The sequence below is a fragment of the Zalophus californianus genome, chromosome 10 (assembly GCF_009762305.2).
Source record: "Zalophus californianus isolate mZalCal1 chromosome 10, mZalCal1.pri.v2, whole genome shotgun sequence".
In the NCBI taxonomy this organism is placed as follows: domain Eukaryota; kingdom Metazoa; phylum Chordata; class Mammalia; order Carnivora; family Otariidae; genus Zalophus; species Zalophus californianus.
The window spans coordinates 90,928,503-90,954,352 of NC_045604.1; the positions used below are offsets into that span (position 1 = coordinate 90,928,503).

Below are 25,850 nucleotides of genomic sequence, written 5' to 3' on the forward strand. Positions count from 1 at the left end.
CTTCCTTTGGCTCAGGTCATGGTCCAGGGTCCTAGGATCAAGTCCCACATCCAGCTCCCTGCTCAGGGGGGAACCTGCTTCTCCCTCTCCCCTTGCCCCTCACCCCTGCTCATGCTCTCTTTCTCTGTCAAATAAATAATAAAAATCTTTTAAGTGCATGACATACATTACCACGTTCAATCTTCCTCCGCTTCATTCCAGTGTAGCCAACTGCCCAGAAGAGTGCCTGACCTGCTGCAGGTGCTCAAGGAATATCTGCAGAATGAATGAGTCTGATTCTCCCAGCAATCCTGTGAAGTGGGTATTATTATCACCCCATTACAGGGATGAATAACAGGTCCAGGGAGAACAGCTAGTCAAAGCTCAGGCTGTGTGATTCCCAAGCCCATGGGCTGGTTTATCCACTGTATTGGTTTCCAATGACTGCTGTTAACAATTTCCACAAATTTAGTGGATTAAAACAACACAGTCCTCTTATAGTTCTGGAAGTCAGAAGGCTGAAAATCAAGGTGTCAGGCACTTGTGTTCCTTTTTGCAAGCTCTAGGGCAGAAACTGTGTCCTTATCTTTTATAGCTTCTAGTGCATTCCCTGGTCTGTGGCGGTATCACTGGGGACTTCTGTTTCTGTCCTCAAATCTTCTCTGATTCCTGTGTCTCTCTTCTAAGGACACTTTTGATTACAATGGGTCCACCTGGATAGTCCAGAATAATCTCCCCATCTCGAGATCTTTTATTACACTAACAAAGTCCCTTTTGTCACGTAAAGTAACATACAGGTTCTGGGGATTTGGATGTGGACATCTTTGAGGGGGTATTTCAGGTTACCACACCCACCTGCGTATCTTTGCTATACTGAATTTTTGTTATTTTCTTTAAACATGCAAGGAAATGGATACACCTAAGAGTACGTAAAATTAGAAAAAAAGTGGACTAAAAGGCTCTAAGACTCCTGAGGAAGAAGGAAGGGGAATCGAACTTGAGAGTATCAAGAGACTTGAATCTTATCTATATATAGGGTTCAGTGTATTTTTTATGAGAGAACATTTGAAGCAAATATACAAAATGTTAATTAATTTTGGGTGATGGCAGATAGAAATTTGCTATGTACTTACGTATTGTATATTTATTTGCTCTGTATTTATTGCATTAAAAACCGAAAACCCTAAAATAGCCTGCACAGAAGGGGAAACCTGGGTCTTGGGTCTTGGGAGGGGAATCTTGGGTCCTGGGGCATCTGAGACAAGTCACTTAGCCTCTCTGCACTTCAGTTTCTCCCTTCCTAATAGGCAGACAAGAGGAACCTTTGAGGGAGCCCAATATGCTAATAATCCGTAACAATATTCATTGTAACAACATTCACCTGGACCGGTGATTCTCACCTCGCGGTGGCAGGGACCATGGGGCCACCTAGGGCTTGCAGAGCTGACCTGGAGTAGGGATGGCGAGTCCGTAAGATGGGGTCCCAGCCGGGTTCTGTACAGAGCAATGCTCCCCGCGGGACCCCCAGCCCCGAAAGGGAGGAAGGGACAGCGCGGTACCGCCCCCACGTGGCTGCAGACAGTATACGACGCGCACGGCAAATCCAACGCACACACACGTGAGGACTGCATATTAATGTTTAACAGCTGGGAACTCTTCTTTCCCTTTTAGTGCTGCGTTCCGACCGCAGTTTTTGGTGCCAATCAAAAAAGTACTATGATTCCAAGACGCAGAAGGGAGCCACGGACCAAGACACCTTAACAAGCGCAGGAACACTTGGCTCATATTGGGCATGCGCAAACCCAAGAGGGTGGGGCCACGGAGCATGAGACGCTACGTCATTAAACTAATATAGTTGCAGTGGAAAGGGCTGTGACGGGCGGTAGCGTGGCCGAGTGGTCTAAGGCGCTGGATTTAGGCTCCAGTCATTTCGATGGCGTGGGTTCGAATCCCACCGCTGCCATACCCTTGATGGTTTCACTTTTCCTGAACTCTTCAATTTGTTTGTCATCCTCTCCCAAAGGCTCTTCCTTTTTGCCCCTTTCCTACGCTCTTAAAAAAAAAGGGGGAATGGAGAGCAAACGGAAGAAGGTAGAAACCGCAGCCCAGGCCCTCTTCTGTGCACAAACCCACCAATCCGGCTACGTAAAAATCAAAACCAGAAGCGTCTCCTTATTTCCAAGGGAAAAGCATCTGAGATAACTTTAATAGTTTCCAGCAGACTGCCTACATCTTTAATTTAATGCTCCAGGGCTGGAGGCCGCCTGTGTTCCGTGCCCTGAGCACAGGTTTCTCAGGATTGATAAGAGGGAGCAGACCTCGTTACCCTGCAAAGACAAACGTTAGGCGGGCTGATTTTAATTATGACTTGTGTTAGGTCATAATTGAGAGGAATTCCTTTCCAATAGGGAAGGTTCCTTTCCAGCCCCCTCTGTGTCCTACGGAGAGCCCCAGCTGACTCCACAAATCTCTGTTGGTAGAAGCATGTCAGGTGACCCTACAGAAAGGCCGGGGCATCAGAGGGCCTGTCCCACGTAGGGTTAGCAACCGTGGAGTCCCAGCTTCATTGATCCATCTCATAGTTGGTCTTCAGGCTTGGCTCAGGGGCCTCTCATCTATTTATTTATTTATTCAATAACTATGTATGAAAGGTCTACTGTGTGCCAGAAACCAAGTTCATCCTGAGGCTACAGAGCACACAAGGTAGGCAAGTCTACTCACTCAGTTTTTACAGCTGCCGTAGTTTCAAATTACACCTGTGAGGAGTCTTCTAAAGTGCATGCTAACCTGGCTCAGGGCCAACTGAGGAGGTGACAATTAGCTGGGACTTGAAATTGAGAGGTTAGGTCTGTGAAGGTGGGAGAGAGGAGTCCCAGGAAGGGAAACAGCATGTGGAAGATTCTAGCGGCAGATGAGAGCCTGGTGTGTTTGAGATGCTCTGAAGGCAATTCAGGGCAGCTGAGCAGAGAGCGGCGAGGACCGACTGCCAGCAAGGGATGAGGCTGACCTGTTAGGCAAGGAGGGTCATGAAGGCCCCGTTGAAGCATTGAACTTCATCCTGAGGGCAATGGAAAACCATCAAAAGGTCTTAAGTAGGAGGGTAACAGACCCCTGGGTGGCTCAGTTGGTTAAGTGACTGCCTTGGGCTCAGGTTATGATCCTGGAGTCCCGGGATCGAGTCCCACATTGGGCTCCCCCGCTGAGCGTGGAGTCTGCTTGACCCTCTTTCCTCTTGTGCTCTGTCTCTCATTCTCTCTCTCTCAGATAAATAAATTTAAAAAATCTTAAAAAAAAAAGTGGGAGGGTGGCATATTCCAATTTTGGGTTTAGAAAGTTCCCTCTGGCAACAGGAAGAGGGGGGTCCATTCAAGGTCTACCGCAGCTGTCTAGGAGCAAGGAGAATGGCTTATACCATGGTTGTGATGGTGGGAAGGACACAAAGGGTGAGACAGACCTTTTGGAAGTGATCTGAGAGAACTCCCTGATGAGGATGTGAAGAGCATGTCAAGAGTGATGACCAGGTTTGGGACCTGAGCCCCTGGCTGGTGGCACTGGAGGTGCCTCTCCTCTCCCTAGGAGGGAACACAGGATGAAGAGGAGTTCGTGGAGAAGATGATTCCGTTTGATTCACATTGAGTTTGAGATGTGGGACATGGGCTTGAGTAGGAGGTTGGGCACAGAAGTCTGGAGGTCAAGAGAACACTGAACAAATGATACGGCTTTGGGAGGTGGTGGAGACTGAGGCCATGGCAATGGACGGACTTGCTCAGGAGGAGTACACGGCAGGGGGGGGCGGGTAGAGGGGCCAAGACAGAGTCCTGAGGAATATCATCTTAAAGGGAAGGCAGTGAGGAGTGCCTGAGTGGCTCAGTCATTAAGTGTCTGCCTTTGGTTCAGGTCATGATCCCAGGGTCCTGGGATCAAGCCCTGCATCGGGCTCTCTGCTCCACAGGAGGCCTGCTTCTCCCTCTCCCACTCCCCCTGCTTGTGTTCCTGCTCTTGCTGTGACTCTCTCTGTCAAATAAATAAATAAAATATTTAAAAAAACTTTAAAAAGCCATTTTTGAATGAGTTGAAGAGAAGAAATAAACATAAGTGTGGGCAACTCATCACAAAATTTGATTTTGAGAAGGGGGGAGAGCCAAAGGAGCAGTACTGAGACAGGAAATGGGGACTCAGGGGGGAATATTTTTAAGATGAGAGAGACTAGAGGATATTTTTTTAAATTTATTTTTTGTAATCTCTATACTCAACATGGGGCTTGAACCCACAACCCTGAGGTCAAAGGTCACACACTCCTCCCACTGAGCCAGCCAGGCACTCTGAAACTGGAGGATATTTTAGACACCCAGCCTTGGGTCTACAACAGGGAATAGTTTCAGCACCCACAGTGGGAAACTTATGAATTCACCCTGATGGTACATTTGGGTTGGCTGCCCACAGTGACAGCTCTGTTTTCTGCATTCACGTTGCTTCTACTCAGTGTTTCCAAGTAAGCTAGGACCTCCTTCTCTCAGAACCTCATGCACGGAGGGCTGGTTACCTGGGCAGCCTCTAAAGTCCTCATGGGAACTCAGTTTGTCCGTTGGGTGGACAAAGTGGACTCCTTTTCCAGTGGGTCAAGACACACAAAAAGTAGGGATGCTTTCTTGGCAGAGTGACCCACACTGCCCCCAGGCCCAGAGTGTAGCTAGGGAAAGTGAGGACTTAGAGAAATCCAGAAAACAAAGAAATGGATCCTCCTTTTGTTTTTCAAAAGCTGTGTTTTGGCAGAAGACAAAAGATGTAGAAGATTATGTGGACAGTAAAGCCTGTGTTCCGTGCCCTGAGCACAGGTTTCTCAGGATTGATAGAGAGGAAAGTCAGAGAAGAAGGTAGTGAGTTTAGAGGCACGTGCGTTACTAAGAAGAAAGGAAGCCCAAGGGCTGCTGGCCCCAAATGGCCCAAGGTAGATGCCAGAGCTCAAAGGAAGCCCTGACATGGCTGGGATGCAGAAGAGCAGACATCACCGAGTGTGGTGTTTGGTGAGCCTTGGGCAGCTCCTCCAAATGACTCCAGCTGCAGAGGAGGAACCCCCACGTCGTCCACTTCGAAGTTAGATATAACGCCAAGTTCCTCATTTATACAATGGGAACAATAAACCCTACTGTAAGGGTGGCCCTAAGAATTAAATAAAAGCAGATAGATGAAAGCCCTTTCAAACGGTCAAGCGTTAAACAGACATAAAGGATTATCACGGAGCTTTTAAAAAATTATATGCACACGTGCAGTTCAACCGGGCAAAGGGGAGCATGTGCTTCTCAGCTGCTTCCCAAACTTTCTTAATTGTTCCGCAGAGAGGGATACATGGGGGATGGCCACGTTGGCTCTAACACATTCACTCCCCTCCGCCACAGGTGTTGTTAGGCTTGTGATGGTTTTCTTCTCTGCCATAATGTGCGTGTGCACACTATGATATCTACATGGATATATTTACCCAGATAGCCTGGTACTCGTAATTAATACCAAGACAATGGGGAGGGGTGTTTCTTTGGAGAGCAAGGCTCAATTAAGAAATTTTGTGGGTTTAAACATTAAAGATTATGGTGATCACCACTGCCCCCTTATTAACAAGTAGAGGAAATATGAAATTATAAAATAGGACCAAAATAAATTCTAACTCTTCCCATTATAATTATATTGGTACTTTTTCAAAAGGCCCAGTTCTTTAAAAAGTTATTTTTTGAGATATAACTTACACATATTAATTTCAGATGTACAACATAATGATTTGTGTATATATTGTGAAATGATCACGTCTAGTTAACATCCATCAAGACATATAGTTACAATTTTTTTTTTTAAGGAGAATTTTTAAGATCTACTCTCTTAGCAACTTTCACATATATAATATAGTATTATTAACCATAGTCACCATTACATCACCATGACTTCTTTATTTTATAACTGGAAGTTTATACCTTTTGACCACCTTAAAAAGTTTTGTTTTGGTTTAGATCCTTGCCGGTACAGAAGCCTGTGCTTACTAAGCTAAGTCAGCCCCAGGCTAGTAAGCCGGAAACCCAAAAAGGCTAGGCTGGGTTAGGCAGAAGCCTGGGCCTCAGGTGACCCTCCAACCCTGACTATCAACACACACGGAGATATGCATGACTGAGTGAACCCAAAACATTAAGGTAGCAGCAGATCAAAAGCAATTCTCCTAGAATGAGTCTATTCCAACATCTCAAGATGATCTCAGGACAAGCACAGAGGAGTCTGAGCGGCGAGGAGGGTCCAGTGTCCCTAGAGAGGGAGCAGCAGACCGGGAAAACTGCAAACAGACCTGCATTTGGCCGCTAGAGACAACTCCGGCCAGGCCCCAGGAACTCACCTAGGAGGCGTGGCTGGAGAGGGGCGGGGAGTCAGAGAGGGAGAGGGCGGGGCTATTGCCGAATTACAATTAGAAGAGGGGAGGGACCAGATCCAGAGGGAGGAGCAGGGCCAGTCGGAAGGAGAAACGAAGGGGAGGGCGCAATCCTACCGGTCGGGCCAGAAAGAGGGCGGAACCAGAGCAGGGGAGAATTCGGGGCAGAGATGGGGGTGAAGGCCGGGAAGGCGGACGAGGCTGTGCGGCTACCTGCTCAGTAACCCGGCCCGGCCAAGACCCAGAAGGCAGGGCCATGGCTCAAGAGGCGGAGCAGAGGCGTGCGCAAGCCCGGGGATCAGGACTGGGGCGGAGTCAAGACTCAGGGGGCGGGATCAAGTCCAGAGGGCGGGGTGTGGGCGGAGCAAGGGTACGGGGGGCGAGCCCAAGCCCGGAGGGCAGGACAGGGGCGGAGTCAAGACCCAGGGGCGGGTCCAAGCCCAGGGGGCGGGGTGGGGGCGGGGTGGGGGCGGGGAAACGGGCGGGGCCAAGCCCGGAAGATGGAGCAGAGGCAGGAGCCGAGTCTGGCCAGTGACGAGCTTCAGACGATGTACTGCTGCAGGCCTGGCAGGTGCAGGGCCAGGGCGAAGAGCCCGAGCAGCAGCAGCAGTCCGAGCAGCAGCCGTAGGAGCGTCCGCGCCGAACAGCCGCAGGGCCGCTGGCTCGTGGACCGCACGTATTGTTCCACGACGTCGGCGAAGCTGAACTTGTCTGGCGCGTAGCCCAGCTGCGCGCGGGCCTTGGCGATCTGGAAGGTGTGCGTCACCGCCACGCTGCGCACCTGCGGGGAGAGAGGCGGGGTTGCCGAGGGGCGGGGCTCTGCGAGTGGGAAGCACACTCCACCTTGTTTTACCGAAAAGGAAAAGAGGGCAGAGGTTTCCCTCAGTTTCAGAGAATCCGTGAGCTGGATCTTGCTCCTGCGATGCCCTCCTCAGGGAAGATTTCCTTTTTTCCATCCCATCTCCATTTTCTTCGAGGGCGCCTCCTCCAGGAGGCCTCTTCTGCATCTCCCCCAGCCTAACTGAACTTCTCAGTCCCCCAAAAGTGAAGGTCCCACCTCTGCACTTTCCCTTCCCCGGCCTAGCACGGTGCTGGGACTCAGCCAGCACTTGCACATTCTTGGGTATGCACTAGGAGAAGCTGACCGCCCTGTCTGTGGCCTGGGTCCTGCTCTCCAGAAAAATGACCCCAGGAAATGCTCTAGACTTCTCTGGCCACAGCCCCAGGGCGCAGCCTTCTTGCGCCCTCCCTGGTTAAGCTTACCAAAGAGAGGAATTCAATTATACAGAAGCGATTACTCTCCAGGCTCTGGGCTGCGTTTCTTCCCACTGCTGGGGCTCATAGGTTTCCAGGGCCGAACAGATAGCTGTCAATAACTGAACAGGCACTGTGCTTGGCCTGGGCTAAATCCTTTCTAGGCCTTAGCTTATTTAATCCCCTGAGATGGTACTACCACCATCTCCTCTTTACATATTTGCTTTTTTTTTCTCTTTGCATATTTAAAAATTAAGAAAACAGGTTAAGCGACTTGCCCATCCTCTTCCCTGCTATGCTGGGACTGGGAGGATGCCCTCCCACCTCATTTCTTCCTCTATTGTTCCTCAGCTGGACCCTGGGAAGGGGTTGGAGAGAGCTGCTGGATTCTCCCATGGCAATGAAACAGCCCCTCTGGCCAAGCTGCTGATCTTTTTTTTAAGAGTTATTTATCCATTTGACAGAGAGAGGCAGCGAGAGGGGAACACAAGCAGGGGGAGAAGCAGGCTTCCTGCAGAGTAGGGAGCCCAATGCGGGGCTTGATCCCAGGAGCCTGGGATCATGACCTGAGCCGAAGGCAGAAGCCTAACGACTGGGTAACCCAGGCTCCCCTAAGCTGCTGGTCTTGTATGCTTGTGGGGGAGAGGGCAGTCTTGTCCCTTTTTGCCCCAGGTAGTAAGTTCAGGACCTTGGGGGATACAGCTGGAAACTAGATCAGCAGGGTCCTGGACACACTGCTCTCAGGCTTAGATGTCACCTTCCTTTGGGAAGTCCCCTTAACTTCCGCAGAACTGGCTTAGGTGCCCCTTCCGTGTGCTCTGAAGTTCCTCATAGTTTCCTCCAGTATAACTCTTATCACAGTGTGCTGAGTTGCCCGGTTACGGAGCTGTCTTTCCCTTTGGACTGTGAGCCCCTTGAGGCAAGGGCTATGTCTTGTCTCCACTACTTAGCACAATGTCTGGCACACAGTGGGTGCTCAAAAATGTTCAATGAATCAGACTGAAACTGGAGGGCTGCTTGGTATGTCACAGACTGACCAGCAGAGAGCGCCTGAGCCACAGCGCCCAGAAACCTCCCTAGCTAAGTGGGGATCCTTTACCCCTTCGCTGAACTGGGAAACCTGTAAGTGAAACCAGAGGGGGGTCGGGGGGTGTTAATTCCCACCCAACCACAATTCAGTGGCACATCGGCAGCTAATTTACATGATTGTGATTCCTGAGTCATTTCACAAGTTGATGGTTAAGCTTGAAATCATTTAGGTCTGGTCTGGGTTCGAATGTCAGCTCTGCTACTTAAGTGAATACTCATGGGTTGGTTATTTCAGCCCTGTGTGTCTCATTTCCTCTGGAAATGGAAATAACAATCTACAATTTAGTAGTGAAAATGAAATGAGATAAAGCACAATGCCTGGCATATCCATCACTCAATAGATGGCTACTCTTGTCATTCCCTTTCCTCTGGGAGTCTGGATGGCCCAAAGGAGAAACCACAGGGAAGTGCTTCTTTCTGTGGCCCATGCTCTCTGAGTCAGACAGCACTGAGCTTGAGTATGAAGCCAATGCCAGAACCATGTGGCCTTGGACAAGTCACTAACTTCTCTAATGCTCAGTTTATCATAAAACATGATCATAATCTCTTGCCCTTCCTAACTTAGCAGGACATTAGAGAGAATCAGATGAGAGTGTGAACTAGGAGGATTTTGCAAGTAATGCCAAACACTTTATAATCTTCATTAAAACATCCTCTCTTTTAGGGGCGCCTGGGTGGCTCAGCTGGTTAAGGTTCGACTCTTGATTTTGGCTCAGGTCATGATCTCATGGGTCATGATTCCAGGGTCATGAGGTTGAGCCCTGAGTAGGGCTCCGTGCTCAGCGCTGAGTCGGCTTGAGAGTCTCTCTCCCTTTCCCTCTGCCCCTCCCCCCACTTGCACGCGCTCTCTCTAAATAAATACGTGGCTCACTTGGTTAAGCGTCTGCCCTCGTTTCAGGTCGTGATCCCAGAGTCCTGGGATGGGAGTTCTGCATTGGGCTCCTCGCTCAGCGAGTGCTTCTCCCTCTGCCTCTCCCCCTGCTTGTGCTCTCTCTCTGACAAATAAAATGTTTTTTAAAAGTCCTCTTTTAAAAACTATATGTGCTAATAGAAAACTGCATCATCAGCATTTGAGAATAGTATTCTGGACACAGTAGGCACTTAATATATACTTATTATTCAGTAAGCATGGTGCACCTAGAGCCACTAGGCTCCATGTGCACGTTGTCTTGAGCGTTGGTGGCGCCAGTGGGTGGCATTCAAAAACGTGAATGTTACGGAACCTGCCTTTGGGAGCCTCCAGTCTGGCAGCGAAGATACGCTGCTTAAGAACAAAATGACAGGGATGAGTGACAGGCTCCAGGCTCATCGCATTTCAGACCAAGAGAGCACAGCCTAAGAAAAAGCCCAGACGTTGGGACGATTCTAAAGAAGCCCACCTGGAAGGTTCTGAGACCTCAGACAAGCATCCCGTTATGGCATCAAAGGGGTGAGGGGTGGGGCCAGTGGGGGTGTAGAACAGGAACCACCCCAGAAGCAGCCCCCTTACCTCGCTCCGGGTGAGCAGCGGGGGGACGCTGTAGATGGGCCTCAGGGCCAGGTGCAAATACTCCATCACTGCGGCTGTGCGGGGAGACAGGGGCCAATGACCAGGGCGCCTCCCTCTGTGCAAGCTCTGGGGAGGCCCTCGGGGACAAATCAGTTGGGGGCATTATTTGCTTTGCTGGGGGGGGGGGCGCATCTCTTCACTTTGCCAAATTCCCCTGTCCTTGAATTCCTTTAAATCAGTAGGTCTCAGCACACGCCGGGGTGCCTTGTTTGGCTGTGAAATGTGTCACAAGTAAGTTGTCATTAATATTAAAGGACTGACATTTGAAAATAAAGCAGAGCAGATTCACAGCTCAAATCATGCCTCCTCCTTTCACTCACTCCTATTCCAGTGTGGTCTCTTGAGGAGGAGAGAGAATTTGGAGCAGAGGTTCTCAATCTGGGTGGCACACTGGACCACTTTTTAAAATGCTCATGCTCCCGGGGCGCCTGGGTGGCTCAGTTGGTTAAAAGACTGCCTTCGGCTCAGGTCATGTTCCTGGAGTCCCGGGATCGAGTCCCACATCGGGCTCCCTGCTCAGCGGGGGGTCTGCTTCTCCCTCTGACTCTCTTCCCTTTCGTGCTCTCTCTCTCTCATTCTCTCTCTCTCTCAAATAAAATCTTTAAAAATAAATAAAATAAAATAAAATGCTCATGCCCCCCACCGCCCCTTTCCTCTTGCTGCTGCTGATGTAGTGGGTCTGGGATCCACTGAGGCATTTTGATATTTTATAAGCTCCCCGGTGATTCAGATGTGCAGCCAGGGTTACGAACTCGGGGGTGATAGTTAGCTCAAGAGGAACTGGAAATGTATATACAATCCTGTAAAACTACCAGAACCCATGGCTGATCTTTTCCCACCTGTGGGTCAAAGAGCATCAATCACTGTGGCAACGCTGGACATGAGAAGTCACCCCGCATGTGTGGCCTGGTGGGCAAAAGTTGGCAGATCCCTGCTTTAAATGGCAAGCATCCCACTGCATTTAAAATAGAACAGATCTATAGCTAAGGTCTGCCAGGAATGCAGCTGTTTGTGACTTGAGGGTCATTGTCCCCTCGGGCTGACCATGTTGTGCCTGGTGCTTGCTCTGCGTTCCAGCTGGAAGGAGGCCAGCAGAGGTGGTGATGGGGGGCAGGGTGGTGAGAGTTAGAGGCTGACCTGAAGGGTGAGGAGGAAACTTCACATACTCCAAAAACAGCCTTGACTTCGGGGTGACCTCAGGGGAGAAGGCGGCCCCAGGGCTCCCTCTCTGCCTGACTGGCATGATGCCTTCCACTACAGGCCATGGGGCTGGCCAAGCCCAGGTGTGAATTCTGCCTGTCCCGCTTTCTCACGGTGGCCCAATCACACCCACCTTGCAGGTAGGACAGGGTTTATACTGGGCCAGGATGAGGGTGAGGAGGCTGCCGGGCAAGGGCCAATTGGGCTTGGAGCACCTGCCCACGAGAGTGATGGTCTCCTGAGATTTTGCGCCCTCAGTGCCTCACTCACCTCCACCTAGTCCTGGCCCTGGGTCTGAAATGAGGTGATGCATATGTACCCGGCTCATGGAGGGATTTTACTACACACACTCTTTTCCTTACCTGTTAGGTAAACCCAGGAAGTAGGCACCTGGATCCAGGGCTGGCTGTACCCTAGCTTCTCAAACTGCAAGGAAACATGGCCCGAGATGAGAACAGGTCTTCCGGGGGCCGGTGTGGAAAGGCCACATGTTCTCTTTACCCTGGGGGTGAGCAGAGGTACCACCTGGCCACCCAAGGGGGAAAAAAACCCCACAGCCAGCCCCAACCCTGCGCCAGTCTTGAAATGGAAAGCTTTGATCTAGAAAAGTCAAGTTGGACTTAAATGCATGGGTCGGTTTTTAACCTGGGATCATTCACATCATTTAGTGACTCCTGACATCTGCCTACAGCCAAAGGCATAGGCACAGTGCAGCAGTTCCTCAAAAATTTATTTATTTATTTTTTAAGATTTTATTTATTTATTTGACAGAGAGACACAGCGAGAGCAGGAACACAAGCAGGGGGAGTGGGAGAGGGAGAAGCAGGCTTCCCGCTGAGCAAGGAGCCCGATGTGGGACTCGATCCCAGGACCCTGGGATCATGACCCGAGCCGAAGGCAGACGCTTAACGACTGAGCCACCCAGGCGCCCAGCAGTTCCTCAAAAATTTAAACGGGGGCGCCTGGGTGGCTCAGTCGTTAAGCGTCTGCCTTCGGCTCAGGTCATGATCCCAGGGTCCTGGGATGGAGCTCCTCTGCAGGGAGCCTGCTTCTCCCTCTCCCACTCCCCCTGCTTGTGTTCCCTCTCTCGCTGTGTCGCTCTCTCTCTGCCAAATAAATAAACAAAATGTTAAAAAAAAAATTTAAACAGAGAGCTTCCACCAGACCCAGCACTACCACCCCGGGGCACACACCCAAGGGAAATGAAAACGTATGTACACAAAATATGTATACACTAATGTTCACAGCAGCATTTTCACAGTAGCCCCAAAGTAGAAAAACCCCTATTTCTATCAACTGATGAAAAGATTAACAAGATGTGGTATATCCCTAGAAGGGAATATTTTTTGGCAATAGAACGGAATGAATATTGATAGGATGCAGGCTACACATGGATGCACTTTGAAGGCATGAGGTCAAATGAAAGAAGCCTAACAGAAACGTTCACATATTGTATGATCTCACTTACAGGACATGTCCAAAGAGGCAAGTCTACAAAAACAGGGAGTGGACTAGGAGTTGTATGGGGCTAGGGGTGGAGTTGGGGTAAAGGCATAATTTGGGGGGGGTTCTTTTTTGGAGGATGAGGAAATGTTCTAAAATTGATTATGGTGATGGTTGCACAACTCTGAATATATGAAAAGCCATCAAATTATGTGCTTTAAATAGGTGAATCGTACAGTATATGAATAATATCTCAATAAAGCTGTTGACATTGATGTGCCTGAATGCCACAGGATGGATCGTCCAGCGCAGGGCTGCTGGTCGACCCCTTCCAGGCAGCCCTGGCCCCAAGAAGGGGTCTGTAGGGTACTGGATGAGGAGGCCAGGGTTCTCTGAAGGGCGGCAGCATAGGAAGCCCCAGGGCCAACACCTCCCTCTGTGCTTCAGTCTACCTTCTACTTACCCCTTGTGGAGCTTTGTCATACTGTATGGGGGCGTCACAAGCAAACATGCGCAGGGCAAGTCAACATAAATCAGGAGTCAGGCTGGGAGGGACTATGGCAACCCAGGGGAGTACATGGCCCCCCAAAGGGGCAGCCACACCCAGCTCTAGCCAGTTCCAGTGTTGCCCAGTGGACACTATCACCAGAGCTGGTTTCTAATGTGAAAGCTTCTGATTTTCTGGATGGAGGAAAGGATGACGAGAGAAGATGTGCAGAATCCCTGAATCCTCACCCGGGGTGGGGGTGGGTGATGTCTGGACACCTACCAGCGGGGCCATCCATTCGAAGAGGTTGACACTCTCCCCATCATTGATGTAGTATGCCTGGCCACTCTGAGGGGACACACAGGGAAGGGGACAGTGAGGCATCTGCCCCCCAGCCTGACCCCACCCTTTCAGATGGCTCGGCAGCTGCCCCATCTCCCCAATTCTCCTGAGCAGCCACTGAGGAGTCATGGCCATTCCCCAGCCCTGGGGACAGACCTGGGCAATTCCCTTTGAATTCTGAGACTGCCATCCTGACTAGCTGTGTGACCTCAATAGAGTCACTTAACCTCTCTGTACCTCAGTTCCTTCATCTGAGAAACGGGAAGAAAATAACAGGTTCTCCCTCTTGGACTGTTGTGAAGATTACATGGGATGGTGTATATAAAATGCTTAGCATTTGGTGACCATGACTTCAGGACCACCAACACCTACATCACAGGGTCGCTGCAAGGAGCTAATGATGCTCTATAAAGACCCCCTCACCCCGAGCTTCCCTGAGCCTACGGTCCCACCGACCATCTTGAGTTGGGGAGAAATGTGTGTGAGCCAGCAGTCCCCTAGGGATGGGGTGCCCTGTCTGCAGCCAGCTGGTGGGGGAGGTGGGGACAGCCCTGCAGGAGACTCACGGCCACGTAGCCCTTGGCCGTGGTGAGGGCCTCAGCTGCCAGCACGTGTGCCTGCACCAGATTGTGCACGTGGACCCAGTTCATCTGCGTCCTGCGGTTCCCAAATCGGAACATGAATAGCCTCTTCTTGATGTGGCTCTGGAGGCGGGTGATAAACACAGACTCAAGCCTGGAGTGGCTTTGAATACCATTTATATGACGATGGCTCCCACATTTCTAGCACCAGGCCAGACCCTTCTGCCCCAGACCCACGTCCCGACGTCTCCATGTGGTGGCCACTTGTCCGTGTCCTGGAGCGAGTGCCTAACCTTCCAGCTCCTGATCAAGTCCCCCCCACCCCCCCACCTCACTAGACAGCACTCCGCCGCTCAGGCTGAAACCCTGGGGCCTCCGCTGGCCTTCCCTTCTCTCCATTCCATGTCCAACTCATCTGCAAATCCAGTTGGCTCAACTATTACACTCTGTCCAGAATCCCCCTGCTTCTCACCGCCCCAGCTGCTGCCCCTCTTTTCTACCTGGAGACCAAAAGAGCCTCCAAACTGGTCCCCACTTCCACCCACGGTCCCTGCGGTTGTTCTCCACACAGCCAGGGGGATCCCCCTGAATCTTAGATCCTGTGTCTCCCTGCTCAGAATCTTCTGGATGCCCACGCTGCCAAAAGAAGTCTCGACAACAGCCGAGGGGGCCCTTCTGCTCTGGCCCAGCTACCCTCCAACTGTCTGCTATGAACTTCCTTGCCCACTCAGCTCCAGACACACGGGCTCCCCCCAGCGTGTGCAGCAGGCTCCCATCTCAGGGCTTCTGACTTCCCTCTGCCTGGAAGGCTATCCCTACAACCTGGTGTGATGCACACTGCCACCAGCTCGATGAGGCTCCCCGGCTGCCTGGGCGCCCAGCTCCCACACCCTGCTCCGCCTTTCCGTTATTTTTCCAACGCACCTTGCACCTTCAAACACCCTTTATCATGTATCATGTTTATTACCCATCTCCTGTGAGAATATAAGCCCCACAAGGGCAGGAATCGTCTGTTTTGCTCACTGATCTGTCGCAAAGCCCAGAGCAGCACCGTTTCTCATTCCGGGTTTGTACCCAAGCTGCCTGCCACGTTTGGACCACCTTCCCTCTCCCACCCCATTTCCTTGGTTCATTCTTTCTTCCCTTTCCAAACAGCACAGGCATCATCCTGGACCTCCCCTGCCAGGCTCCCTCTGTGTACTCCCATATTCTCGTTCTTCCCTCCACGTAGCCCTGGCCACACTGGTTCTGTGACGGTACCGCCTGTCTCCCGACCAGGCTGTGAGCAATCTGAGGACAAGGCCTACAGTCCCTCATAGCTCTATTGCTGGCACCTGACTCTCCCTGGAGAGGGGCTTCCTATATGAAGACCCTTGTGCTGGCAGCACGGGATGAGCCATCTGGCCACCAGGAGCCCACATCTGAGTAGGGACAACAGGCTCCCTCTGCCTCTTTGGGGTCATAGCTCCAGAACTCCCCAACCTGTACCTAACCCTGGCAGGCACACACTGAGACCTTTGTTCCTGGTGGGTCTGCTAGGGGTAGGGACAGCTCCCAGAACTAAGAGCCCCAGGCTCAGGATGTTGCCCCAAGACCAACACAGTGACTGTGGACCAGAAGGGCCCCAATCCATGCACGCAGCAGCCAGACTCATCCTGAGTCTCAGGCCCGGGGCCGGGCTGACATACCGCGACGCGGGGCAGGTGCCTCTGCTCTTCAGGGCCATAGATCCCTGGGGGCCGGAGCACACACGTCCGCAGAGTGCCTCCTCCTAGGACACAAGGAGGGTGGTCAGGGGCCTGGGGAGGGGTGGCACAGCAGGGAGAGACACACAGAAATGCTGTCCACACCTTCCGGTCCTTGCCTGGACAGGTTAGCAGGGAAGACTGGCCCTTGGGGTTTCCTTATTCAATTATTCTCAATCTGTTAGTCATTTAACAAACAACATTCAGAGGTTGCCCAACCTCTACCCCCAGCACTGGACCCCGGGAATCCAAGGGTAACCAAGAAATGGTCCCTGCTCTCATGATGCTCACAGGCCAGTAACCAGTGGTAAGACCTGGATGCAGATATGTATGCGGCCCATGAGTTTACCCTGCACTCAATAGATGTAATTTCCTTTGACTCCCCTGAGAGTCAACTGAGCCCATTTTACAGTGTACACCATCTTCCTTTGGGGGCCCCTCCCCCACTGCACAAGGTCTTAGGGGGCTGTCAGTCTGGATGCGCCAGATGCCTCACTCTCTCCTGAGGTGGTGGCCATGGGACCCAAGCCAGGTCCATGACATATTCTCACCCAAGAACATGACTCTCAGCATCACCGACACCAGGATCTAAATTCCTACGAGTGGGTTCACCCTGAAAAGACTGGTCACCAGCTCCTGCCACCCAGTCCCTGGAGCTTCTCCAACCCTATCCTTTCCAAGCCCTGGTAGTCATTTTTCTGGAAATATATATTCCAGAAACGATCCCACAGCCTTCCACTATAAGTTCCTTTTCCCAGCAACTTAGCCAGGGCTGGTGTCTTGGGTCATAGCCCAACACCCTGACTGCTTCCCCACCAACATCCTCACTTTACCATGAGGCCAGTATAGTGGGTTGAGTGGTGGCCCCCGAAAAGATATGTCCACATCCTGCAACCTGTGGATATGACTGGATTTGGAAGAGTGTCTTTGCAGACGTAATTAAGGATCTCAAAATGAGATCATCTTTGATTATCCAGTGAGCCCCAAATCCAACGTGAGTCCTTATAAGGGACTCACAGAGAAGAGACATGTGGACCCCAAGGAATGAGTGGGGCCACCATAAACTGCTGAGACAAGGAGGTTCTCCCCTAGAGCCTTTGGAGGGAGTGCAGCCCAACTTGGTCTCACACACCCGACTGTGAATTGTGAGAACCATGAGAGAAGACATTTCAGTTTTAAGCCACCAAGTTTGCCGTCCATTGTCCCGTTTGTACTGAGCTGAGATTTGCAGTCTTGGGGCTCTGCTTCAGAGACCGGGGCCCTCCATGCCAGGTTAGAGGCAGAGTCTCAGGGACCAGCTTGTGTTAGCAGGGACTGGAAATCACCCAGGGTGACCATGGCTGGACTCCTGGAAGGCAGGTATCAGGTGAGCTTTTCTGTAAACAACCTGCAGCTAATTTTAAACTCTGGGTCACCTAGGCATGGTTGGGGGGAGGTCTGGTTGCAGTTGACATTGGCAGGCGGGGCGCTGGGCAGCTACGTCACAGAAGGGCGGAGCCCAGGGTATCCATGACTCCTGACCACGGAAAGCTGGGGATGCTCATATAAATAATTCTTGGCCAAAGGATTAAGTGTCTGGTTTGCAGGCTGCTGGTCCAGCCAGAGATGGCCCCAGGCAGAGAAAAGAAGTCAACTACCCAGGGTCAAACCCCTGGGAAAACACAGCTGGATGTGTGTTCCCACTGGGATCAGCGGGCAAGGCCTGATAGGTCCAGGGTGCCAGGGTAGGGTGGGGAGGATTTTAGGGAAAAAAACCCATGCTCAATGGTCTGCTCAGCTGTGGCTACAGTGAAGCATGATGGTTCAGATCCAGGCTCCAGGCTCTGGTGTTAGACCCCCCTGGTGTGGCGGGGCCGGGGAGGGGGGGGGGTGGTTCAAATCCCACCTCTGCCACCTAATAGCTATGTGACCTTAACGAAGTCAGTTCACCGCTCAGCCTCAGCCTCTTCCCCCATAAATCCACGGATTATAGTTGCAAGCATCCCTCACTCTCCAAATCAATCTGGCTCCTGTGTTTGGAAAGCAGGGGATCCCTCAGGTTCTTAGCTCACATGGATACTGTAAAGAGTTACTGAGAACCTTGCATATAAAATTAGCATGTAAAATAGGGCCAGGCATATAGTAAGCGCTCGGTAAATGCACACCGTCCATATTCTTTTTTCTTCCCTTTTAAACAGGCAATTGCCTGTTATTATTTTATTCTCATAAAAGCTCTTCGAGGTAGATTCCACTATCATCCTCATTTTGTTACAGATGAGGAACCTGAGGCATGGAAAAAAGGATATTGCCCAAGATCACATCACAAAGCCAAGAGGTGGTGGTGTCTGGATTTTAACTCACTTTGGTCTGAGCCAGCGTGTGGGAGCAGCTACTGTGTCATACTGACACCTGTCCATAGTCTTCTTTTTTTTTTTTTAAGATTTATTTATTTGAGAGAGAGAGAGAGTGGAGAGATCCACTCCTACATGGCAGAAAAAACACCCACTTCTATCTGGTCTCTTGGTCCACTCAAGACCGTGAGCAACACGAGGACAGGGACTGGACCTGACTTTCTAGAGACCGTATCCCCAGTGGGGTTTGGGCACACAGCAGGTGTTCAGAATTTGTGGAGTGATGAGGGACGAAGGCCCTGGGGAGCTGTCCTATCGAAGGAAGGTGAGCCTCAGAGACACAGAAGCTAAAAGCCAGACTCCCCCGTGCACTTTGGGGGCGTCAGCGGGGCCCCACGATACTCACCTGGGAGAGGTGTTCCATTGGCCATGAGGGTCAGCTGGTCAGCGATGGCTTTGGTTCGTGAGTAGTGGTCCACGTGCTGCCAGAGGAAGGGAGAAGGGAGCCACCAGGCAGGGGTCAGCGACCCTGCTGGGGAGGCCTGCCCAGCCCACCCGGCACTAGGCCTGCCCCTCTGCTTCAGACCACACAGGGGTCGGATTCTGGGGACCCCCCCCCGGGAAATGGCCAAGGCCCAAGCCCCTGTGCCTGGGAAATGGCCAAGGCCTAAGCCCCCGTGCCTTTCTTCTCCCCCTGGGGTGGGAGCGACAGGAGCAGAGCTCAGAGTAGTGACAACAACCAGGGTCCCTCTACTCAGGGAGGCTCTTGCCGGCCCCCAGGGCTTGCTCTGGGATGCGGATGCCGCACGTGGGCTGGATGGACTATTTCCATGTGGTTCTTTAGTGTCCATGGCTTTTTCACATACATCATCTCATTTCCTGCTCGCCACACACCCACGGGGTGGAGTGGTCACGGCCGGATGAAGAAAAAGAGGCTCAGAGTAAAGTGACTTGTGCAGAGTCCCACGGGTAGAACATGGCTGGGCTGGCTCAAGGCCAGGTCTGTGTGATTGCAAACGCCCTGCTGGCATGACCAGCTGAAATAGGAGGCTTGTGCTACTCAGTTTTGGGGACCCCTTCTTCATGGGACTCACCAGGAGTTGTGAGGTTGACCCCAGTTTCCACCCATCCCTGCCCTTGGGGCTGTGTGTCCCAAGCCCAGTGGCCCCGCCCACCTCTCCTGGAAGCCACGTACCTTCTCCAGTGGGAAATATGGCACAGAGTCCTCATCACCCTCTTCTATGGGCTTCCCGCCGAACACGACATTGACCGTGCTGGTGTAGATGAGCCTTGGGACCCGCCGACGGACACAGACTGCAGTGACAGGGGCGCACACAGCAACACACGCGCGCGGACACGCACACGCACACGCACACACACGTGGCCAGCATGAGCGGGAGTTGGCTGAGGAGGTGCCCACTGGGACCCAGTCTTGGACACACATCCTGGCCCCTGGCCCAGAATCTAGAGATGCTCAGGAGGGAAGGGGGTTGGGTCAATCCCTGCTCTGTGGGGCCCTGGGGGCCAGGCTGGCTCACTCCTCCTCAGTATGGCCATGGCCCCTGAGCTACCTTGCAGCAGACCAGTCAGAGGAAAGTCTCACTCGATGGGGACACAGAAAAAAAGACACTCTAGAATCAGAGAGAAAAACAGGATGCCACATGCCCAGAGAACTCGGATGTGGGTCTTGTATTTCAGTGACTTTTCTAACCCTTAATCCCTGAAATGCAAACCCCATGCTGCCCGTGTCCCCAGACAGGCTGTGGCCACACTGACCCCCCCACATGGGGGCCCGGGCAGGTCCGCAGTACAGTTAGGATGTGCTGCCCACAGGCCCTCCGCTGGGGTGGGCAGGGGGAGGGGAGGAGGATCCCACCTCTCTTCCCCTCCCCCGACCCCAGAGCTGGGCCTGTGGCAGGAAAGGGGACAGAAGCAGGAAACACACAGCAGGTCACACGGAGCTCTGAGCGCCTACCATTGATCACTAGTTTGGTGCCTCCAACATTTATAGACTCAATCTGCTCTTTTTGCAGCTAAAAGACAAGAGGGAGTTGGGAAAGTGGTGGTGCTGCTCAGACCTCCTCGAGGAGCCACTGAGGCTGTAAGGTGGGCTTAGGGTGGGGCCGGGCGGGGGCCGCAGGATGTCTGGCTCAGCAGCAGGGATCTGAGTGCAGGAGCCCTGGGCCCCGGGGCCCAGCTCTGCCACGGTCTCCCGGGGCAGCCAGCAGAGGTTCCATCCCGTGCCTGGCCCTCAGCTCCCTCGTCTGTAAAGTGATGGCAGACCCCCTCGAGTAGTGGGCAGGATTGAATACACCCGTGGCAGGTCCGGGTACAGTGTGTGACACAGAAAAGGGACCCAAAATGTGTTGGATCATTTCCTCACTCTGGCAGTCTGGGTTTCCTTAGCTGTCAGACAGACAGGGTAACACTGTTCATGCTCTAGCGAGGTTGTGTCTACACAGAGAGACCTGCTTGTGTTTCCTGGGACAGGATGAAGCCTTTACATCTCACTTAATTCTCACAACGGGGTGCCTGGGTGGCTCAGTTGGTTAAGCGACTGCCTTCGGCTCAGGTTATGATCCTGGAGTCCCGGGATCGAGTCCCACATCGGGCTCCCTGCTCAGCAGGGAGTCTGCTTCTCCCTCTGACCCTCTTCCCTCTCGTGCTCTCTATCTCTCATTCTCTCTCTCTCAAATAAATAAATAAAATCTTAAAAAAAAAAAAAAAATTCTCACAACGAACCAGGAGGTGGGTTCTGCCTCAATTTTTAAACTATATTTATTCTCATTGCAGTTTTTTTTTTAATAGGTAATACAATTGCAAAGTTAAACATAACTCAAATGGGGCGCCTGGGTGGCTCAGTCAGTTAGGCGACCGACTCTTTTTTTTTTTAAACATTTTATTTATTTGACAGAGAGACAGCGAGAGAGGGAACACAAGCAGGGGGAGGGGGAGAGGGAGAAGCAGGCTTCCTGCCGAGCAGGGAGCTCGATGCAGGGTTTGACCCCAGGACCCTGGGGTCGTGATCTGAGCCGAAGGCAGACGCTTAACGACTGAGCCACCCAGGCGCCCCAAGGCGACCAACTCTTGATTTCAGCTCAGGTCATGATCTCAGGGTCATGGGATCGAGCCCTCTATTGGTCTCCAGTCTCAGTGCCACGTCTGCTTGAGAGATTCTCTCTCTCTCCCTCTCCCTCTGCCTCTCCCCCTCGCCCTCTCTCAATAAATAACATACTAAAAAATATATTAAATAAAAAAAATAGAATATTAAAAAAACAGTAAACAGGGTGTACACCCAGTACACCCTCAAACAGTAAAAAGGGTGTACAGGAAAAAGAAAATTTCCTTCCCACTCCTGATTCCCTGCCTTCCCTCCCACCCCCACCCCCCCACAGAGGCAACCACCTTTACTGTTACAGTCCGTGTATTTCTAGACATAATCTATACTTATTAATATCAGCACATACACATGTGTGGGCATATAAATATTTATCCTAGCTGCCGCTGCTGCTGCTGCTTCTTTTTTTTACAAACAGGATATCAAACACTGTTTTTGCACCATGGAAATTATTCTATTATCAGTACATACTGACTTACCTCATTCATCTGAATGGCTGCATAGAATTTCAATGGAGACCTTACAATTTATTTAAGTAGTCCTTAACTGATGGGCATAGTAACTGACGTTACTTCCTGTGTTTTGTTGTTATGAACAATGCAGCAAATATAAGCACAGTGTGATTTCGGAGCCTAAGGGTATCTGTATGTTTTGACAGGTACCCTCACACTGAGGAGGTTCTGACATGAATACTAGTACAAGTGAGGAAACAGAGGCTCAGAGAGGTTAAGTTAACTCGCCCTAGGTCCCACAGCTAGAAAGCAAAAGAACTGGCATTTGGTCCCATGGATGCAAAACGCAGACTGGTTATCATGTAAATCCTTCCTGGATTAGGTGAAGGGCGATAATGAATACACGGCATGAAGCGGGGTGTGTGGGCAGAACCAGGATCTGAACCCTGCTCTGTCTAACTCCAGGTGTTGTATGTGGGGGGGCTCACCTTCTCAGCACCAGACATTCCATAGGATGCCACGTGGAAGACACAGTCCACCCCTTCGAAGGCACGATACAGGGCTTCTTCATCACGGACATCCGCCTGAAACAGAGAAGGAAGAGATGGGGAAGGGGTTTGGGTCCGAGGCAGAGATACCAACTGTGTACCTTGCCAGGTCCCAGAGCTGGTCCTCTGACCCCACCCTGGCCAAGCACCTGTAGGAGAAGCTGTGGGGCAAGAGTTACCATATGATTCTACAGGGCCTCTTTGGCTTCATCATCACCACCGGCCCCATTTATCAAGCTAAGTTGCAGGGGCTGTGCTTGCTGTTTTTATGCACGCTGTCTCACTGACTCCCCATAAGACCCTTGTGAAGTCTTCTTTCCTGGATGAGGACATGGAAACTCAGAGACATGGAGCCTTGTGGCCATGGCTGCCCGGCGGGGAAGGGGTCAAACTTAAATAGTCCCACTCCAAGAGCCTGTGCTCTTCACTGGTTTCACATCAGACGCACACCTCCGCCGCCAGCCTGGGCTGGTCCCCACACCTCCACCGCCAGCCTGGGCTGGTCCCCACACCTCCACCACCAGCGCCCCCAAGACACTCATTACTGCACCTGGATGAACTCGGTCCCCGGGGACAGCTCCCACTGCGGTCTGCGGAGGTCAAGCAGCAGGACAGAACTGCCACTCTTGGCCAGGCTGGAGCCCAGGCTGAAGCCCAGATAGCCTCCTCCTCCAGTCACCAGAACCTTCTGCTGAGGGGCCTGCCTGTGTGTGGCCTGAGTCTTCTGCTGTGGTGCTGATGTGGGGGCTGTCTCTGGCTCACTGGGTTTGGGCCCAGTTCCAGACTCCTGTCTGGGCCTAAGCTCTACCCCTGGCCCAGGTAATGGTACAGCTCCTGGCCTAGGTACCGGCCCAGGGACTGACCCAGCTCCTGGCCCAGGCCCCAGACCCGGCCCAGGTCCTAAAGCAGCACCAGGCCCTGGCCTATGTCCAGACACAGCACCAGGCCCTGGTCCAGGTCCTGAAGCAGCAACAGGCCCTGGTCCAGGTTCTAGAAACACACCAGGCCCTGGCCCAGGTCTGGACACAGCACCAAGCCCCAGCCCCGGCCCCAGAACTGTAGTAGGCCCTGGTCCAGGTCCTGGAACTACACCCAGCCCAGGCCCAGGCCCTGACTCAGACCCCAGGCCTGAGACTCCTCCCCAAGCCTGGCAGACAGGGCAGCTCTTCTCGCCCCGGCCTACAGCTGTGCAGGCCTCTGAGGAGGAGCCTGCTGGGTTGGGCTTCATCCTCTAATGAACCATGCAGACCGAGGATCTGTCCACCTGTAGAGGAAAACAAAAGAAAGAACATTCTAGAGTTGTCTCAAGTCATGTGGATTATCAGACTAAGGAGAATTCCTGGTGAGGGTTAGAGATGCTCTGACTTCCCAGTGAACCTGTCCCTTGCAGAATTTTGAGAACTTTCAAGGTAGCTGCTGCCTCCCTCCGAGAGAGTCAGAGACAAAGGCAGTCAGGCCTTGGGTTTTACGGCTTTGGAAACTGAGGCCCAAAGTCACACTGCATAGCTGAGGTTTATACCAAGCATTCCTGATTTCTCTACCAGTTCCTTAAAATCCCAGTTCCCGTGTAGTACCAGAGGAAGACAGATCAAATCAGGCCCAGGGGAACCCCACCAGACTGGGGGGTGACTGCTTTCTGACTGGGAAGATGGGGAGGGCTTCCTGGAAAAAGAGGTAGAAGGAAGAGGAGGGAGGGGAGGACGGAGAGGAGCGAAGGAGAGAGAATGGAGGAGATGAGGAGAAGGGATCTGCGTGGGATCCAAAAGGGCTCTGTGCTTGGAGCCCCGCACGCGGTTCCGAGGGCCGCACTGCCTCTACCCCGACACCTGCGGCCTCTGGTTCTCCCAGGGCCCCCCCACCTGCACAGGTGGCTGGCAGTACAGGTCTGTCCAGGCCCTCTGCTGGCTTCAGGGTCAGGTGCGTGAACCCTGGGGTCCAGGACCAAGCGTCCTGCTGTCCTCACTCCAGACTTGAAACGAGCCAGGCTGTCAGTCACTGTCACCATCATCATCCCACCCCACTTCCTGCTCCACCTGAAGACAAGGCGTCCACCAGGGGTCAGATGATCATCATTATCATCATTAATCATGGCAGCAACCATGACTGGTGGGCCAGCCGTTTGCCAGGCCCTGCGGATATAGAGATGGTGTCTCTGCCCTGCATGATGCCTACTGGCTGTAGAAAAGAATGGGCACTGAGTGACTGAGTGATGAGCCCCGTGGCTGTTGCAGGCGGCGTCATGGGGCAGGGACCCTGACAGCTATAGGGACTGTATCTTTCAGTCTCTGTTGTCACTGCCCTGCACTCCAAAGTTCCAGGTGAGGGACCCGGTCACACCCCGCACAAACACTGGCACTCATGGGTTTAACAGAGGGGAGACACCCCAAATCTGAGTCATCACAGGGGATGAGTCTAATTCCCCTGTAGGGAGGGGAGAGGACGCAGCCCCACAGTGGAGCCTTTCTCTACCCAGGACTCTGTTCCGGGGACTGGTCTCTGGGACCAGAACCATCTTGCTAGCCTATGGGGATGCTTCTTTTTGTGATGAAGATTGGGTGTGCCCTTAGGCAACATCCTTAAAACCTCACTGCACCTTGGTATCCACAGCTGTAAAATGGACCCAAATAACCCTGGTGTTCCATCTACCTCAGGGGGTGGTCATGAAAGACCAGATGCCAGAGCCCTTGGCAAAGCACCGGAAAGCGTGCTCCAGGAGGGCCTTGTTCACTGCAGTGCCCCCAGCACCTGCACCAGCGCTGGGTCGAGCAGATGGTGAGTAACAGCTGACTGCATGAATTCACTAAGAGCTCTCTTCTGCATCTGGGAGCGCCGCGGCGGCACTGAATTCTCCTGGCAGTCCTGAGCATGAGGCTACTGTTCCCATCACCCAGAGCTGGAAACTGAGGCTCAGAGAACATTCGCGAACTTTGATAGGATCTCAATAAATGGGTCGGCCTGGATCCAGGTCACTGGGGACCCAAAGTAGGGTTTGGTGAAGGGAACTGGAGGTCGGGCGTCAGGGACCCACCCCGGCCGCATCGACCTCACAGGGACGGGCAGGAGAGGGTGCCCCCGACTCTGAGAGCAGCCCCGGCCCCGGCACCTCTGGGCGTGTCCTCCGGCCCCCCCCACCGCGCCCCCTGCCCACGGAACCCCGGCAGCCCCCTGCAGCCCCCGCTGCGCTCACCCAGCTCGGCCCCCGCGGCGCTGCGTGCTCCCGGCGGCGTTGCGCCCACGGTCTCTGAGCTGCCAGGCGGCCGCCTCCCGGGGCGGGGCCGGGCTGGGCTCCGGTCCGGGACCGCCCCCGCCCCCGCCCCTGCCCCGCCCCCG

At 52.6% G+C, this 25,850-nt stretch overlaps 1 protein-coding gene and 1 non-coding gene across 2 annotated transcripts; one reads left to right on the plus strand and one right to left on the minus strand.

Annotated features, from left to right (window-relative positions):
* Window positions 1–1,860: 1,860 nt before the first annotated feature.
* TRNAL-UAG lies at window positions 1,861–1,942 on the plus strand. Its single transcript has one exon. It is a non-coding gene; the product is annotated as a tRNA-Leu (tRNA).
* A 4,920-nt stretch (window positions 1,943–6,862) lies between these two features.
* On the minus strand, window positions 6,863–25,761 carry SDR42E2 (short chain dehydrogenase/reductase family 42E, member 2). Its single transcript, XM_027612428.1, has 12 exons — window positions 25,708–25,761; window positions 23,071–23,784; window positions 22,461–22,556; window positions 20,378–20,435; window positions 19,598–19,716; window positions 18,809–18,884; window positions 16,016–16,098; window positions 14,313–14,450; window positions 13,687–13,752; window positions 11,837–11,900; window positions 10,215–10,288; window positions 6,863–7,163 (listed from the first exon to the last, which is right to left on the minus strand). The coding sequence occupies exons 2-12, from the start codon at window positions 23,746–23,748 to the stop codon at window positions 6,924–6,926; spliced, it is 1,692 nt and encodes a 563-aa protein (XP_027468229.1). The 5' UTR covers window positions 23,749–23,784; window positions 25,708–25,761; the 3' UTR covers window positions 6,863–6,923.
* Between the last annotated feature and the right edge of the window lie 89 nt (window positions 25,762–25,850).

Bases quoted from the DNA above. Each gene is read 5' to 3' on its own strand.
- SDR42E2 (XM_027612428.1), bottom strand. From the start codon at position 23,748: ATGAAGCCCAACCCAGCAGGCTCCTCCTCAGAGGCCTGCACAGCTGTA. The intron at 16,099-18,808 runs GTGAGTATCGTG...CTTGTGTCCTAG, and splicing joins CAATGGAACACCTCTCCCAG to GAGGAGGCACTCTGCGGACG. The intron at 13,753-14,312 runs GTGAGTCTCCTG...GTGTCCCCTCAG, and splicing joins CGGCCAAGGGCTACGTGGCC to AGTGGCCAGGCATACTACAT.